The sequence below is a fragment of the Canis aureus genome, chromosome 12, assembly GCF_053574225.1.
Source record: "Canis aureus isolate CA01 chromosome 12, VMU_Caureus_v.1.0, whole genome shotgun sequence".
Lineage (NCBI taxonomy): Eukaryota > Metazoa > Chordata > Mammalia > Carnivora > Canidae > Canis > Canis aureus.
The window spans coordinates 15,960,705-15,977,289 of NC_135622.1; the positions used below are offsets into that span (position 1 = coordinate 15,960,705).

Here is a 16,585-nt window from a genome sequence, read left to right on the forward strand (position 1 = left end):
AAAGCTATATTTGGCTTTCTTTTCTTTTCTTTTTTTATTTATTTATGATAGTCACACACACAGAGAGAGGCAGAGACACAGGCAGAGGGAGAAGCAGGCTCCATGCACCGGGAGCCCAACGTGGGATTCGATCCCGGGTCTCCAGGATCGCGCCCTGGGCCAAAGGCAGGCGCCAAACCGCTGCGCCACCCAGGGATCCCCTATATTTGGCTTTCTGATCGACCATCATATATCTGTTCCATAAAATAGAACCCAAAGTGAGAATTGGTGGGGGGGAGGGGTGGTGGTGAGAGGCATCCCTTCAGCTAACTGTGCCCAAGTTTGAGCCATCAGCCATGGCTAGGAAACCGGCTCTGCAGGAACATGGCAGTCCTATATGATCCATGTGAGTGGAGTGAGGCTGGGGGATTTTCCGGCCAAAGGAAAGTACCTGTAGTTTCACTGTCTGTGGTTTCAGTTACCTGCGGCCCACTATGGTCCAGAAGCAGGTGCTCCTCCATCAGCAGGAGCCTAAGGCTATGTCCAGGCCTCCGTCATTCTCCTCACTTCATTCCATCATGTGGACGTTTTATTATCTCACAGCGTCACAAGAAGAAGGGTGACTACTGTACAATAAGCTATTTTGGGGAGAGAGAGCACATTCACATAACTTTTATTACAGTATATTGTTAAAATTGTTCCATTTTATTACCATTGCTGTTAATGTCCTACTGTGCCTCATTCATAAATTAAACTTTATCATAGGTATGTGTGTATAAGAAAAAACAGTATATGTCAGGCCTCCCCTGGGGGTCTAGGAACATATCTCCTATAGGCAAGGGAGAACTATCATACTTGTTTTCCAGTACTGCTTTGGAATTTTATCCTTTTCTTACCTTTCCTTTCATTTAAAAAAAAAAATGTAGTTTCAGTTGAACTTAGGGAGGAAAGAGAAGTAAATGTAAGAGTTCATTTCATCTTGAACTAGAGTTTTTGATTCCTATTAAGATTGAATTTTGGGGATCCCTGGGTGGCTCAATGGTTTAGCGCTGCTTCAGCCTAGGGCGTGATCCTGGAGTCTTGGGATGGAGTCCCATGTCAGGCTCCCTGCATGGAGCCTGCTTCTCCCTCTGCCTATGTCTCTGCCTCTCCCTCTCTCTGTGTCTCTCATGAATAAATAAATAAAATCTTTTTTTAAAAATTGAATTTTTTCAGCTGGTATTGAACAGTTGGATTATTTGTGAATTGCTATTCACATTTATGTTGATACTGGTGTCTCTTCTTATTTATAAGAATTATTTATCATATATCATAATTATTTTTCTATGTTTGTCATTTGTTATTCAGTTTTAATGGCCTTTTCTTTTCCTTACTAAAAAGCTTAGTACATGTGTGTCAGTTTTAATGAAGTCAAGTTTATCCATATTTTTCTGTTAAGGCTTCTAGCTTTGTTGCCAATCTCAGAAACACTTTAATCATCCCCAAGTTTATGTACACCTATATTTTCATCTGGTTCTAAAAATTATCTGACTTGAATTTAGCATATGATATAAGGATTTAACTTTATTATTTTTCTCCCATGTTACATCATTTGTCAAATTAGGTATCTTCTATCCAATCGTTTGAAATGGTATTTTAATTTAGCATATTTAGGATGTGCTTTTATCATATCCTAAATGTTTCCATGTGCTGGGTCTGTGCTCACTCAACCATCTTGACGGCATGTTACACACTTCGTTACCTTTTGCTACTACTCGCTCTCCCCTCAAACCACTGTGTTCTGATTTTTGCTCCCACTGTGTTCCAAACATTTTTCCGACAAAGCTCATCATCAGACTCTGAATAGCCAAAATCTGTGAATGCTTTTCAGGCTTTTCTTGATGGACCTCTTTGTTATATTTGACATGGTTGACAATATTTCCTTCTTGAAATCCCTTCTTTTGGGGTGATTTTGCTTGCTTGTTTGTTTTGTTTTGGTATATTGGGAGACTTTTGGATCTTAAGGTATATGCGTCTTCATCATTGCTGGATACTGCCTGCTACAGTGTTCTCCAGGCAGACCACAGTACTTCACACCCACTACAAGCAGTGTGCCATAGTCTCACAGGATTATTTAAGGACAAGAATGGGCAGAGCTGGGATGCTCTGGGTCTCTGCCACACAGCATTTGCTCAGCTCCTCCTTTGCACATTCTCCCCACAAATCTCTCTCTTGTGAACTTGAATCCTGCTGCCAGCCTAAACCAACCCTATGACCATCCCCACTCTCCCCACAACACAAACCGGTTGAGAGCTTTAAAGGCTCACTTTTCTAAAACCTCGTTTTTGCATTTTGTCCTCTGTCCCAAAATAACTAGAAGCTTTCCAGGGCAGTCAAATAAAGTCTGATCTCCTTGGACTCACACCCAAGGTCTTCCTCTGCCCCACTTCCTCATTCTTTCCAAGACTTATTTCCCCCCCACCCCACTCTCTGTGGGAAGGCACTTGAATCCAGGCAAGGGGACCCATCCTTATGCTGGGGGTGTAAACCAGTACAACCATTCTGCTAAAACAATGTAGCAATATCAAATAAGGATGAAAATACACACACCAAATGACCAAGAAACCCAGCATTTACATGTGTACCAGGCCAGGGCATGTAAACAAGCATATTTATATAGAATGGTTTGTAGGTGCTCAAACTTGGAAGCAACCCAAATGTCCATCAAAAGCATAATGGATAAGTAAGTTCCAGTCTCCGTACCCTTCCTCACTCTGACCCCCACTGACCTAGCATCAGTGGGGATATTTCTTTTTCAGACAACATATCTTCATTTAAAACAGGAGTCCAACTACCTACTTTACAAAATAGACTTTTTTTCTACTGAAAAATGAATTTCCTATATCATTGCAAATATGTAGGAAAACTCTAACAAGTTGTGGTCAACTACTTGTTTTATCGTTGTGTTCATCGAAGCGCTCTTTTTCTTTTTCAATCCACTTTTAAAAGTTTATATACAGCAAAATCCATTCTTTCTTGGCATTCAATTCTATGAGTGTTAAAAAATGCATACAGCTTATCCTTTCCTTTCTTTTTTTTTAACAAAGGAGTATCAACATAGGTCTCACGTAATTTATCTTAGATTTTTCCACTGACACCCGAGACTTGGGAAAACAAAGTTTGATTTCACAATTTGGTAGGCAAGTTGTGGTTACTCCACGAGTTCACAAAAGTTCAGGTTCACCTGTTGGTCCTTGCTCAATTGTTTGCATAGGTTCTGATTATCTTCTAGAATAGCCAGGCATAAGCTGACCCCTTCCACTAAGATCAGAAGGGAAAACAGGCTTGGCTTTCAACTCTTTATGGAAATTTGGCAAGCCATTGCTGCAGGTGAAGGGCCCAACCAAGGATTTTCTAAACCAGGTGTCCTTGGCTGCCAAGTACATAAGCAACCTAAAACTCCAGGAGAGAGTCTGCCATTTCTGAGCTACTTCGTTGCCTCGAAAGTGTCAATATTTGATAGCCTAAGCATTGAGGGAGAGTGAACACTTATCCCTACCCTTCTCCAAGAAAGGCAGGGAAACTTGGACCCTTAGTAGTCATATAGTTTTCAAAGTACATGAAATCAGCTAAGTTAACTATTTAACCATAAGTCCACCATTACATTTGTTCCAACATAATGCAAAAATTTTTTAATTTTTTATTGAATAAAACCTAGAAGTACTTGCGTGCCATCCCAATAAGAGACAACCGCTACCTCACCCAGTATTTTACCCCTCCCTACCCCAGTTGTTTTGACCTTTATTCTTCAATGGATGACTTCAAAAATGGGATGCTAAGCCTCACCGAGATGGTGACCTGGATGTCCAGGTCCCTCTGGTGGGGTAGGAATTAACACATCTTACAAGGTTCCAGGTGGTTCTGATGATGGGGATTAGGGAACTACAGTTTGAGAATCATAGCTGTAAATCTAAAAACTTATGGAAAATGTGGAAGGCAGAGGAATCTATTAACACCATGAGGATATATTTTAAATCCAGGCTCTGAGAAATAGTTCCTCAAACAAATAAATTATAAGGAAAAAGAAAGTAAGAAAGAACCTAGAGATTAAAAGAGACTTAGTAGGCATGGAGAGCAGGGCCAAGAAAGCAGCACAGTCAAAATACAAGCTTTGACCTCTGTATGAAGCTGGATGTCAGCATTTACCAGATTCTGCCCAGTACCTCCAATAGCAGCTACAGGCTGGAATTCAGGCCAGCCTACTTCTACTGGTCACCTCCAATCATTTTGAAAGGGAAGGTTGTCTATCAACTTGAGTATAAAACATCACAGGAGCTCTTTGGGCACCAGTAGAAACAATATCCTATCATTACTGAGGAGATAGTGACAGATTCCAGCTTCTACTGTGTAATCTGGTTCCAGAATGACAGTGGACATAGTGCTTTCATTGGCATTTACTTCATAGAGTAGGTGATGCCTTTGACTTTAATATCCTTCTACAAAACCACTTCAAGTGGGTAAAGCAAGTATCTAAGATGTCCAATGAATCTCAACAACTGGACATTCATCCCAAGTTGGATCTGGGCTTCAAGGAAGGACAGATCATCATATTGAGTAATAGGAACATTGCAACCAAGAGATGATGGTTTTCTAAGCCCAGGACTGCAGGAGACTGCGGGCCCAAGTTTACTCCCAGCCCCATTTGGAGGAAAAGCCCCTATCCTCTCCCCCATCCTCAGAGGATGCCATGAGCAATCATGTTGCACCCACCACCCATTCCAAATCTAACCAAGGAGGCAATGACACAGATATCCTTCTAGGCTGGGCTTCTCCTACTCCTGTCATGACACCAGCTCCAGTCTCTGACTTGGAGAGACTTTGGCACTGCATTCAGCTCTGTTCCAAACCTGGCACCATAGCCATCCAACTTAGCCCAGAACTGAATAGCCTTGGCAGAACAGCAAGAATGGATTTGAAGAATAAAAATGACCTTGAGAAGTTAAGGAAGAAAACCTCATGTTTGATGAAGAAAATGAATGAGGTACAGAAAAGACCTTTTCTAGACCATTGCAATATATATATATATAATGTATTTGTTTGGGGGATGATCAGAATACTTACACAGAGCCAGTGGATATTCTTGAAGACCTTGTCATAGAGTTCATCACTGAAACAATGCACAAAGCAATGAAAATTGAAAGACAAGGCCAAGTACAAGTTGAAGTTTCATCTTCTCGATTTGAAAGGACTCAGGGAAGTTTGAGAAGGTTACTTGTGATAACTCTGAATGAAGAATTGAAACAGTCTGGAAAAGAATTTGATGAAGCCTACTATGGATCTTGACACTTTTTGTAATTTCTTAAGCTTCATTATCTTGTGGGGCAGCCATCTATAACAACTGAATATTTTCTACAATAAAGTCCATGTAATTGAAAGATGGAGAACAAAATTTTCATATCTTCAATTGTAGAGTGATAGTTGAGATTTTAATTGCCTGCTTTGATATTACTATACTTGAATTACTTATTGGGTATCAATGACCACACAAAAGTTATTTTGCTAACCACACAGTTCCTTCTGACTTTGGACTCTAAATGATGTAGTAGTACTTGTATTAGGTGTCTTTGTACCATTGTAAGCTATATGATAGCTGTTTAATATGTGAAATCTAAATGTCACTTTTGACCCTGTGATACCTGAAATATGTGTTTCATGTATTTTCAAGTTTCTAGACAACAGTAATCTAAGATTATTAAAGAGAGTATATTTTCGAATCACTGTATTGTACACCTGAAACTAATATCACACCGTATCTTAACTGAAATTAAAAAAAATTATATAAAGATAATGAGCTGGTTTTGTTTCTGTCAAGTCAAAGATGATATTGGAATATAGTTTTTTGGGACGTCTGGGTGGCTCTGCGGTTGAGCATCTGCCTTTGTCTCAGGGTGTGATACTGGAGTTCTGGGATTGAGTCGCACATCAGGTTCCCTGCATGGAGCCTACTTCTCCCTCTGCCTGTGTCTCTGCCCTGCCCCCAGCCCCGTGTGTGTCTCTCATGAATAAATAAAAATCTTTAAAAAATAAAAGGAATATAGTTTTTTGTAAAAATGTTTAGGTCTTAAAAGATAATTTGCTTTCCTCTTCAGTTAGTGATTTTTTGGAGAAACTAAACTTCTCATGAATGCTTGTCTTGCAAGGCTTTTTTGACTTAAAAGCTTTGGGGCTCATACATACTATTTGTTAAGTTGTAGAATCATTTTCCCAAATCAGATTAAAGCTTCTAAAACATATTTTTAGTAGTAGTTGGAATGGAACTGCTTAAAAAATTGATGGCAGAATAAACATTTGGGGTAGTATTTTATCAACATATTTGTTGGTACTTGTTCATTGTGGAAATGTGTACTTGATTAAAATCAAATATGGCTATGGAAACCACTTCCTCATCTTCCTGTAGCTCAAGATATATATTTTGTGTGTTTTTAGCTATACTATATATTATTATTGCACTGAGCTTAAAATAAGGATTGAAATTGCATTTAAAGAGATCAGTGAATGTTACTATTGTGAAATTGAGTGTTTCGTGTGCTGTTTATAAGCATTATAAATCAGTAATTAGGAAAACTCTACTTTCTTAAGCTGCTAATACCAGGAATAAAATGTGAAAAATTAAAAACAATGCCCCATGACCCTGGGGACACAAATCACTAAATTGGAAATCCCTTCTGTCTCACAACTAAAACTCCTGGACAGTCTTTTTCTTAACTTTCCCATGGTGTGCAAGCTGGTTTATGTCATTCCCTTTAATGTTACTTGCTATGTCTCCTGCTTATTGACAAGGCAGGAATAGTGAGGCTTACTGTGAAGACTCAGCAGGCCAGAGAGAAATGACCTCTAAAGTCTGTAAAATTCTTCTCCACCTTTTAAATTCGATTTATTTATCTCATGATCCTTGTGCACATCTTTGTGAAGTCTTATTTAGCAATTTCAGGGGACAAGAAATCCTTGCAGTTCCTTCTCCCCTAAGCCAATTCTCTGAAAATGGATAGATTAGCCTGAGTGTTTATAAATCCAAAATTTGGGCAGGGATAGGGATGGAGAAAGCTATCTTCCCTCTGCGCTCTTCTCTACCCTTCTTCACCTCATCTAGTGCTGACTGCAGCTCCATCACCCTCTCGTGCATTCACATGTCCCTTCCTATGGGAAAAGGCTGTGTCAGTGACGTCTCCACTATTTTCTATTTGTTGAGAAGCACATCTTTGACTTGTAGGTATGGCTTAGATAAAGGAAGTTCAAGGGGCTGCCCTTGAACTAGTGTTTTCTTGTAACTCCATCCTGTTGCTATATGTGAAGCAAAGCTTTACTTGGTATTTGCCCCATCGTTTAATCACTGGCAGGTTTAGAGTTTCTAACCTGACCTGTGGAGCAAAGAGGTTGAAACCACTTAGCTCATGATGAATACCCATGTTGCCATGCTGCCTGGGTATCTGGCCCCTTTCTGTGAACATTTTTTTTCTTTTTTAAGATTTTATTAATTCATGAGAGACACACAGAGAGACAGAGGCAGAGACAGAAACACAGGCAGACTGAGGAGCAGGCTCCACACAGGGAGCCCAACGTGGGACTCGTTCGGGTCTCCAGGATCACACCCTGGGCTGAAGGCGGTGCTAAACCGCTGAGCCACCCGGGCTGCCCAAGAGGAGTAGTCCATTTCTAGGAGGCCAGAGAAGTCACTTACTCTCTCTCTGCCATGTGAGGATCCAACATGTCAGCTGCCTAAGACCAGAAGAACACCCTCTCCAGAACATGACCATGCTGGTACCCTGCTCTCAGACTTCCAGCTTCAGAACTGTGAGATACAAATTTTTGTTGTTGATAGGTCACCCAGTTTATGGTATTTTGCTATAGCAGCCCAAGTGAAGACTGATGCTTGCAATCTGAATGAAGGAAATGCTTACATTTAGTTTCGAAATATATTCTCTCTTGATTTCCCTCCTTTATCTCTTCCTAACTTTGGGCCCATTTTTTGTTTTCATTGTACTCCCCATCCGGCAGCTCTATGCTTGCAGAGTGGCAGCAGAGCATTTTTAAAGTTTTAAATAGAAAACACTAAAAGGGGACACTGGGTGGCTCAGTGGTTGAGTGTCTGCCTTCGGATCAGATCATGCCCGGGGGTCCTGGGATCGAACCCTGCATCGGGCTCCCCACGGGAGCCTACTTCTCCCTCTGCCTGTGTCTCTGCCTCTGTGTGTGTGTCTCTCATGAATAAAGAAAGAAAATCTTAAAAAAAAAAAAACACTAAAAGGAAAATTTCTACAATCATTAGTGACTAAGTATTGGGAACCTATGCTCTCAATCTTCCTCCATGTTGTTGTTTTTTGTATTTTCAAGATGATTATATATTTATAGATAATATATATAAAGAAATCATATATAAATTGCTGGCATTAAAAATAAAGTTTAAGGCATATACATATAAAACACATGTTGCATTCATGCAATAATGATAATTTAGAATAAGGGACTACAAGTACCCAAGCTGTAAAACAAAATATTTATGAGACAATCAGGGAACTCTGAACACTGGATATTTGATTAATTAAAAATTTTTAGGTGCGATACTGGTATTATAGTTTAAAAGCACTATCTTTTAGAGATACTAAAATACTTTGAAATGAAATGATGAAAAAAAAAAAAGAAATGAAATGATGATGCCTGGGATCTGCTTCAAAATAATCTGGAGGGAAAGGAGAGCAAAGGGGTAGAGGAAATCAGGTAAGTCATGAAATGGTAAATATAGGCAAATGAAGATTCATTACACCCTACTCTCTTCTTTTGAATGTTGAAATTTCCCAGGATAAAAAGTAACAAAACACAGGATGACAGACATATATTTACTCTGATACTGGTTATTTGAGCAAGAGGAGTCCAGGCCTCACTCCCAAACTCCCCAGGCTTCTGGAGAGGAATGGAGGTCAAACATCCCAGGCCGCCCCTCTGAGTGCCTCAGCTATAGTGGCCATGTGTCCCTGGGAGCAGCCATGCCTATTTCAGCTGGCACACATGGTAGAGATGAAAGAAACCAGGGCGAACATGGTTCTCAACATACACAGAGCAGAGGAGCATAACAGCACAGGGAGGCAGGAGGAGCCCTCACCTTCAAATCCATGTTCCCCAGGTGCCCTGGGCCCATTGGACAGGGGTCAAGGTATTCCAACCTGCAAAGCTTCCTGGACTGAGCACCTTGAGCTGTTGCGCACACGTGCTTATGCTTGTTTCACTTGCAGCCCCAAGGCTGGGGAGGACACAATTGTTTCCCAGGATTAGCCAGCAGAGACTCAGTTCTCTGGCCTGCCTCCACTCCTGCTCCCCACTATGGGGTAACACAGGAAATGGGAACTAAGCAAGAAGATTCAGAATGCTACAAAGCTTGGACTCTCCCTCAGCCTTGGCCTGCTAGGAGGCAGAGGAAACAGTACCTGGATGATAGGAAGTCAGATGGTAACTGCCTACAAAAACAAGCTGAAAGCTGGAGCACCAAGGACTGCATCTCCTTTGGGACCCAAAATAGAATTATTTGCATCATAAACATACGTCTTGGGAATATGGCTGCTTGTGTGTTATTTCATTTATTCAGTATCAGCCTCTCCCAAGTACCCTTTCTGATTGAGTGCCTGTGTCAAGCATGTTAGCTCATTTACTCTTCCCCTGAAGATTACCTGTGAAAGGAATACCACCTGAGGAAGGTGCTATTGACCTGGGTACAAATACCAAAACTGAAGACCAGAGATTAAGCAACTTGCCCAAATTCACATAGCTTAAAGCAGAAGAAGCAGGATATGAGCCTTATTCTTACTTCACAAAGCTGCTGCCAAGTTGGGGAAGGTGCTGTTGACTCTGGCAATCTGCCCAAGAACCCCCAGAAGAGAGGGGTTACTAGCTGATAAGATTGGGACTGCTCATACCATGAGCATGCCAATTGCCAGCCAGTCTGCTTGGTTCTCATGTCACAACTGGCAATTGAGTGGATGGATCAAAGGAGGCTATTCCCATGCTATGCCCCATCCTTGGTAGAGTGCCTCACTAGGGCTCTCTCCCCTTATCACATCCAAGTTTCCAGAAACCTCTTGGACCTCATGTGCAGCTCCCACTGTCATCTGCAGGCAAGGCTGCTTGCATCAGCTGTCTGCCATCCACTGGCCACCCAGCTTCCATGATTGAACACTGGGACACAGTGCACACATGCTGCGCTCTCCCCTTTCTTGCCACCATGACCCAGTTTCTGCTCCTTCTATCCCACTGAGACTGCTCTGGTCAGCTCACAAGGCATTTGAGAATCAGGCATTTCTACAACACAGCCACATTGCCTCTGAGCTGTATTGAAGGCTGCTATCTCCCCTGAATCTCTCCTCCTCGGCCTGACACTTCCTCTGGAGGCCTCTGCTCCAACAGATGCTCCCTTGGGCTCTTTTACACTTAGTACTGCCCAGGGCTCTGGCCTCCCCACTGCCTGGACACTTTCCTCAGGTGACTTGTGGCCTCACCTGATTTCCAGGCCCTCAGTTGCTTGCTCTGCCTTGACCAAGTCCTGTAGGCCAGTACCCTTCTGTTTACTGTACTACTTCAGGCCTTGGGGCACTGCAGGGCATGGGATCTGGCTTTCCCAATAGCCAAGAAATAAATCCCAGCAAGTGAGGGAGGGCAAACCTGGAGCAACCAGAGACAGAAGACAGGAGGGAGAGCAGGGCAATCTGGTCTCTGTCCCTCCACCGACCCCAGTGTAACATTCCAGCTAGGTATGGTGTTCTGGTTTCCTATCCAGGGATGGCACACATAGGCAGGTGGCTAGCTGTGTCTTGGTGAAGCAGTGGGCAACTCATTAAAACCAACTTTGTTTCTCCTTTCCTGCCTAGTTTCCCTCCTTCCTTTCCCTCACTTGCCATGCTTTGGGACTGCAACTACCATAAAGCACTAGCACTTCAGCTTGGCCTCAGGTTCAGTGTTCTAAGTAACCTGAATTAAGACCGTACACCTCATCCAAATGTTAAATTTTAGTTGGAAGAACCATTTCAGGATTTAAAGCGAGGAATAACATGGCCCACTGCACATTCTGGAATGGTCCTTCTACTGTCAGTGGGAATTGGTTGACAAACACATGGAGGTAGGGTGGCTGAACCCAAGTCCTATCTCACCTAATTCCATAAATGAATTTAGGTGACAGGCCCCTGGTCTAGCCCTTTCCCTCTTGTTCACACTAACTTATTGCACGTGAATGTGAGGGGCACACCATTCTACTAGTCTCTACAGAGAGAGTCCCTCAAATTTGGCACAGCCAAAGCCTCTTCAGAATCCCTTCTCCTGCACTCCTGCTCTGAGCCAAAAGGCCCAAGTCCCACTCCCAACACCACACAGAAACCACTGAAGCAGAAGTTGCTTTAATCAAGGGGTGAAGTCCTCTATCAGGGGGACCTCACTGAACCTTTGGTGGTGGGTCTCAGCCTACCCCCCACATGCCCTGAGGCCCCCCAGGAAGGAGGGAGCAGCTGAACAGCAAATTCTGGAGGCCAAGGAATGGAAACAGGGGAACCCAAGTGAATGGGGCAGGGACAGGGCATGACAGGTGGAGGCAAAGCTGAACAGGGCAAGAACAGCTGTTCACACACAGCTCTACCATGGGGACTAGCTGACAGGGCTGTGCAGCAGGCAGAGTGGCACCAGCAGGGCTGAGGGTAGAAGTGGGTGGGATGAGCACTTAGGAGATGAGGCGACCATGAAGCTGGTGCAGCTGCTCCTGGGTCAGCACCAGCCGGTGTCGCTGTCCAAGGCCAGCTGCACACGAGAAGGTCACTTTGCCCATGTAGACAGTGTCATCTTGCTGCTCCTCCTTGGCCTGGGAGTTAGCAAGGGGAAGAAGTCCCCGGGTCAGAGGCTCACCTGAGCTGTGTGCCACTGACAGGGATCCTGCGCACTGAGACCAAGGCACCCCCTGTGAGACAGACTTTGGGGCCCGCAGACTATGGTGACCATGTATTCCAAACCAGAATTGGGGTACATAGTCTGACAAGGGAATTTTGAGCCTCCCCTGGTGTCAAAGGTCATAGATGTTTAACTGCTAAAATACTGAAATTTCTGGAAACACGGACAGTACTCTTGAGTTGCTGACAAGTAAGACTTGGCCAGTTAACTCAGCATGTGCAGTTGTTGGACCTGAGACCCCAAAGGCCTCTTCATATCCTGGGGGAGAGGGGAAGGACCCACCAGAGGCTTCAATGCTGCCCATCCTCCTCCCCATGCTCCCTCTTACCCTAAGGAAAGCTGATGAGGGGAAGGTGGCAAAGTCGGTGGGGACTGTGGCTCCAGGGCGCTGAGATACAGTCTCCTTAAGGACCTCATCCTGGCAAGGAGTAGAACAAGGGTTCATTTAGCGGACCTCCACAAGCTAAGACCAGAATCTTTCTGGTTCCACAAGGACACTAAGATCAGGGGGAAACAGGAACCTGGTCCTGTCACCATACTTTTGCTGTCACCTCCAACCCCATCCATATCCCACATCCTTACTTTACAATTTTAGTATATGTGCTGCTGAAGTGAGCACACATCCTTACTTTAGATACTTACCCCTTAAAGCCCATCTCAGACTCTATGGCCTCTGGGAAGCCACCCCCAACCATTCTACCCCAACAGTGATCTCAGCACTGAAGAAGTTGTAACCGAACCCTACACTCTAGTATATGTGCTGCCGAAGCGAGCACCGAACCCTACACTCTAAAGACAATCCTAGCTCCACCTATTTTGTTGGTGAGAATCGGTCTTCTGTTTGCACCAAGACAGTGAACTTCTGAAGCAGGAACCCTGCCTTGCCCTCCACCTCCTCCCCAGTGTGCTGTTTAGCACAGGGCTGGGGCCAGAGGAACTCTGGGAGTGTCTGTGGAAATGAATGTGCTAAGGGCTCCAGCAGGGAATGTTATGAAGCAAACTCTGTAGACTGACAAAGGGCAGGGACTGATCTAACCTTGAGCTTCTCGATGGTGTCGCTTAAGGACTTGAGCTGAGCCACTTGCTCCAGGAGTTGGGCCGATGGGCTCTTGGCAGCTGTGGAGAAGGAAGGCTAGTGAGGCCCACCAAGGCCAAGGCAGGCAGCTGTACTGGATTAAGGGTCAGGAGTGCAGATACTAGATCCTCTGGTGGGTGAATCAAGCAAACTAAACACCAAGGCCAGAAAGCAATGCTAGAAAGAGCCTCTACTATATGGCAGCTGCCTGGGTAAGGGTCACAGCCCTGGGCCAAAGGGAGGGGATACATTATTCATCTCAGGGGTTGGTGGGTCCATACCAGGGCTGGTACGAGTGATATCTACTACGTGGGTGTGTGTGCTCAGTTGATTCAAAGTCTCCAACAGTTGGCTGGTCTTACGATACAGCGCACCAGCTGCTAGCTCACTGTCAGGGCCTTCATGAGGTGAGGGGGAGAGCTTTGCCACATGCAGAGGTGGCAGGGCTGCTAAAGATGCCTTCATCTGGGCTCCCTGTGGGGGGGAAGAAGAGGAATGGTGGTAAGAGGTAACAGAAGGCCCCGCCATCTACCCTTAATGGGGCAGGTGGGCTCCACCTTCACCCCACTCCTTCTTATGACCCCCTCACCTTGAGGATGCTATTCTCATGCTGGAGCTGGGAGATGTGCAGCCTCATGGCAGAGATCTGCTGAAGCAGCAGTGGTGAGTCCTTCACCAGCCCAGGGCCTGGCACAGATCCTGGAGCTTGCCCAGGGGCACCTCCTGTGTGTACCAAAACAAATGTCATCAACCCCAGGTGGAGAGGGTGGAAGATAGGCCCCATCCTTGCTCATCCCCTTTCGTTAGCCACTCCCACCTCTGGTCCTGGTTGCTCCCAAGGGGTGAGTCTTAACCTGCTCCCCCAGACCCACCCCCCACAGCCCTGGTATGCCCTCGCCAGGGCGAGTCTCTACCTCGCTGCTGTTCTTCTGTGCTCGGGATAGCCCATGGGGGAGCAGGAAAAGAGGAGAGAGGAGTTAGACAATTTGGGTGTCAAGGTGCCACACCAGAGGAAACCTGGACATGACCTACAGGAAAACCCTTTCAAATCATTGCTTCCCCTCTCTCTAACAAGCCCCTGCCCCCCTGCCCTTGTCCCCTGCACCTGGGGGAAGAGCATATATGAGTGAAAGAAAGATAAGGAAGGGTAACGAGGCCATGAGACTGGGCGAAGTGCAAGGAAGAGTGGCTGGCAGCAGGGGTGTGCACTGGAAGAAGCATTCGGGGCAGGAGGCGTTCCTGCTCCCCGACTCACACTCCATCTCCAAGAAAGAAAGGCCAAAGGAATGCTCCTGAGACCCCGAGACATCTACACCCTTAGTGTTCTGCAATAGCAAATCTGAAGCTGGACGTTCAGCCTGTTCCTCAGGCTCCCCATCATTCTGAGGCAAAAGATGCTCTTTTTTGGTGCAAGATTTTGTGAATCAGAACCAGTATCCTCCCCAAGGAACAGGAGCCAGCTGGACCACAGGAGTCCAAAGCCAACAAGGTACTTGGTCACCTCCCAAGATTAAGAGGCACCAGTAAGGGGGGCTCTGATGAGAATAAGATCCTAGGTAAGGCCAACTGACAAGATGGGCATAGCAGGGGAACTCTAGAGATCCTGAAGGCTTCAGGGCAAGAAGTCTGTCTTCTTGGGATCCCTGGGTGGCGCAGCGGTTTGGCGCCTGCCTTTGGCCCAGGGCGTGATCCTGGAGACCCGGGATCGAATCCCACGTCGGGCTCCCGGTGCATGGAGCCTGCTTCTCCCTCTGCCTCTCTCTCTCTCTCTGTGTGTGTGTGTGACTATCATAAATAAATAAAAATTAAAAAAAAAAAAAAGAAGTCTGTCTTCTAGACCTAAGAAGGAAACTAGAAGACTATAGAGCAGACAAGAACTAACATGGCAGTAGCCACCTCCTTGGTCCAGGAAAACTGGGAAGACTGGGCCTCAGAACCAGAAAAACTCCAGAAAGGGAGCCCTGACCACACTAGAGACCAAGCAGAGGCGAGAACGCAAGCCCCAAGTGGAACTGGGAGAATTCAACAATGGGAGAGACAACCACGCCAGATGGTAAAGCCACATGAACTCAACAGGGAGAAATACAAAGTACAAGCAGAACAGCAATCAAGAGCAGGCATCAGGCATGGCTGGACACAGCAGCTTAGCCCAAGCTGCTGCAGGCTGATGACCCTCTGGGATAGAGGGATGGGACAGGAAGGCCAGACTGCAGACCCAAAAGGGACATCTACTAGAGTCTGTCATAATTCTGAACTCCATTGACAAGTTCGTAATGCCCCATCTTGATCAGGGGGACTCTGCGCATATCTTCAAAAGTAAAAACTTGGTGAAAAGCTGCCATAGAGTGAAACTGTGCAAATATATTCCTGGCTGAACATCTACTAAGAGGGGGGCAGAAGTCCAACAGGGGCCAAGGACAGGAGGGAAGCCTTGTCCCACAGCACTCACCACCAGCAATGCCAGAGACCAGGGTAGCGATTCCCGAGGGAGGGGGCCCCCGGAGCCCCTCTATCGTGCGCTTTGACTGGCTGTTCAGCCGCTGCTTCAGCTCTGCCTTCTCTGCCTCTAGCTGGTCAATGTCAGCCTGGAGTGCATCCATCGTCTCCTCAAACTCTCTGCGGAAGAGAATCTGGGCTGAGCAGTGTTCCTTCCCTAGGGCCCCACTCCACTTCTCATCCTGACAGGTCCTCGGAGTGGCCCTGCTTGGTGAGGAGCCAGGAGCAGCACATGCTCTGGCTGGGGTGACACAATGGGGCTGGCAGTCAGGAAGGAAAACGGTATCTGTTCCCCTGGGGAGAGTGTAGGGGGAGGGGTTAGGAGGGAGAGCAGCTGGCAGGAAGGAGGGGTGGAATAAGCAGGGGCCCAGCGAAGGTGCCTGACTTCTCCTTCTTCCGCAGCAGTGCCTGGGTCTCCTCCAGCCGAGTCTGGACTTTCTCGATGCGCTCGTCTGCATCCTTGGCAGCACTGTCCAGCTTTTTCTCCAGGAGGCTTAGTCGCACATTGGCCTCACTCAGCTCCTCCCCCTGGACAAGGACAGAGAGTGTCTAGTTCCCTCATATCCTCTCAAGGGCCCCAGGGACACAGGACAGCTCAGATGCTAGAAAGCTCCCACAGGCCCATGAGTGCTCCCCTCACTGATCACAGGTGCCACATTTCTCCTCAACCCCCGACCAGTCTCAGTCCCAGGAGATCCCCAACACTCGACGCTGTCCTGTACGTCAGCAGTACTGCCTATTCCCCCCACCCCAGATCCTGAGCCTACCCTACAGCCTCACCTTGATTTTCAGTGACTTCTTCAATTCTTTGATAACTGTCTCTCGATCTTCAAGCTTCAAGCCCAGGCCTTCAGCATCGGTGATCTCTGCACGAAGGGCTGCAGCCCTCAGCTCAACTGGGGGAGGCTAGGGGGTCAGGTGGGAGTAGAAAGCAGGGGTGGGGAGAGGAGGTCACCAATGTGTTCCTTCCAGAGAAAGCTAGGCATAGGGAAAGCCTTGCCTTCCAAGCAGGATGGTGCTCTCCAGATTCCCTTCTCCCACCTCCCAGCCCTTCCCAGCAACAGCTCTGTAAGTCCTGCT

General features: G+C 46.0%; 1 protein-coding gene and 1 pseudogene across 10 annotated transcripts in view; one reads left to right on the forward strand and one right to left on the reverse strand.

Moving 5' to 3' along the window:
• Positions 1–3,853: 3,853 nt before the first annotated feature.
• LOC144281407 (adaptin ear-binding coat-associated protein 1 pseudogene) lies at positions 3,854–4,901 on the forward strand (annotated as a pseudogene).
• A 6,476-nt stretch (positions 4,902–11,377) lies between these two features.
• The window catches only part of DCTN1 (dynactin subunit 1), a 31,022-nt gene continuing 25,814 nt past the window's right edge, over positions 11,378–16,585 (reverse strand). For 7 of the 10 annotated variants that reach the window (XM_077842957.1, XM_077842959.1, XM_077842960.1 and 4 more), the window contains 9 exons: positions 16,286–16,411; positions 15,891–16,033; positions 15,459–15,625; positions 13,924–13,938; positions 13,599–13,732; positions 13,291–13,483; positions 12,971–13,050; positions 12,263–12,352; positions 11,378–11,848 (listed from right to left, as the gene is read on the reverse strand). In XM_077842957.1, coding sequence (XP_077699083.1) covers positions 11,711–11,848; positions 12,263–12,352; positions 12,971–13,050; positions 13,291–13,483; positions 13,599–13,732; positions 13,924–13,938; positions 15,459–15,625; positions 15,891–16,033; positions 16,286–16,411 — 1,086 coding nt within the window. In that variant the 3' untranslated portion in view covers positions 11,378–11,710. The remainder of the gene's footprint in view (positions 11,849–12,262; positions 12,353–12,970; positions 13,051–13,290; positions 13,484–13,598; positions 13,733–13,923; positions 13,939–15,458; positions 15,626–15,890; positions 16,034–16,285; positions 16,412–16,585) is intronic. The other 3 variants (XM_077842961.1, XM_077842953.1, XM_077842962.1) reach the window with 1 other exon arrangement.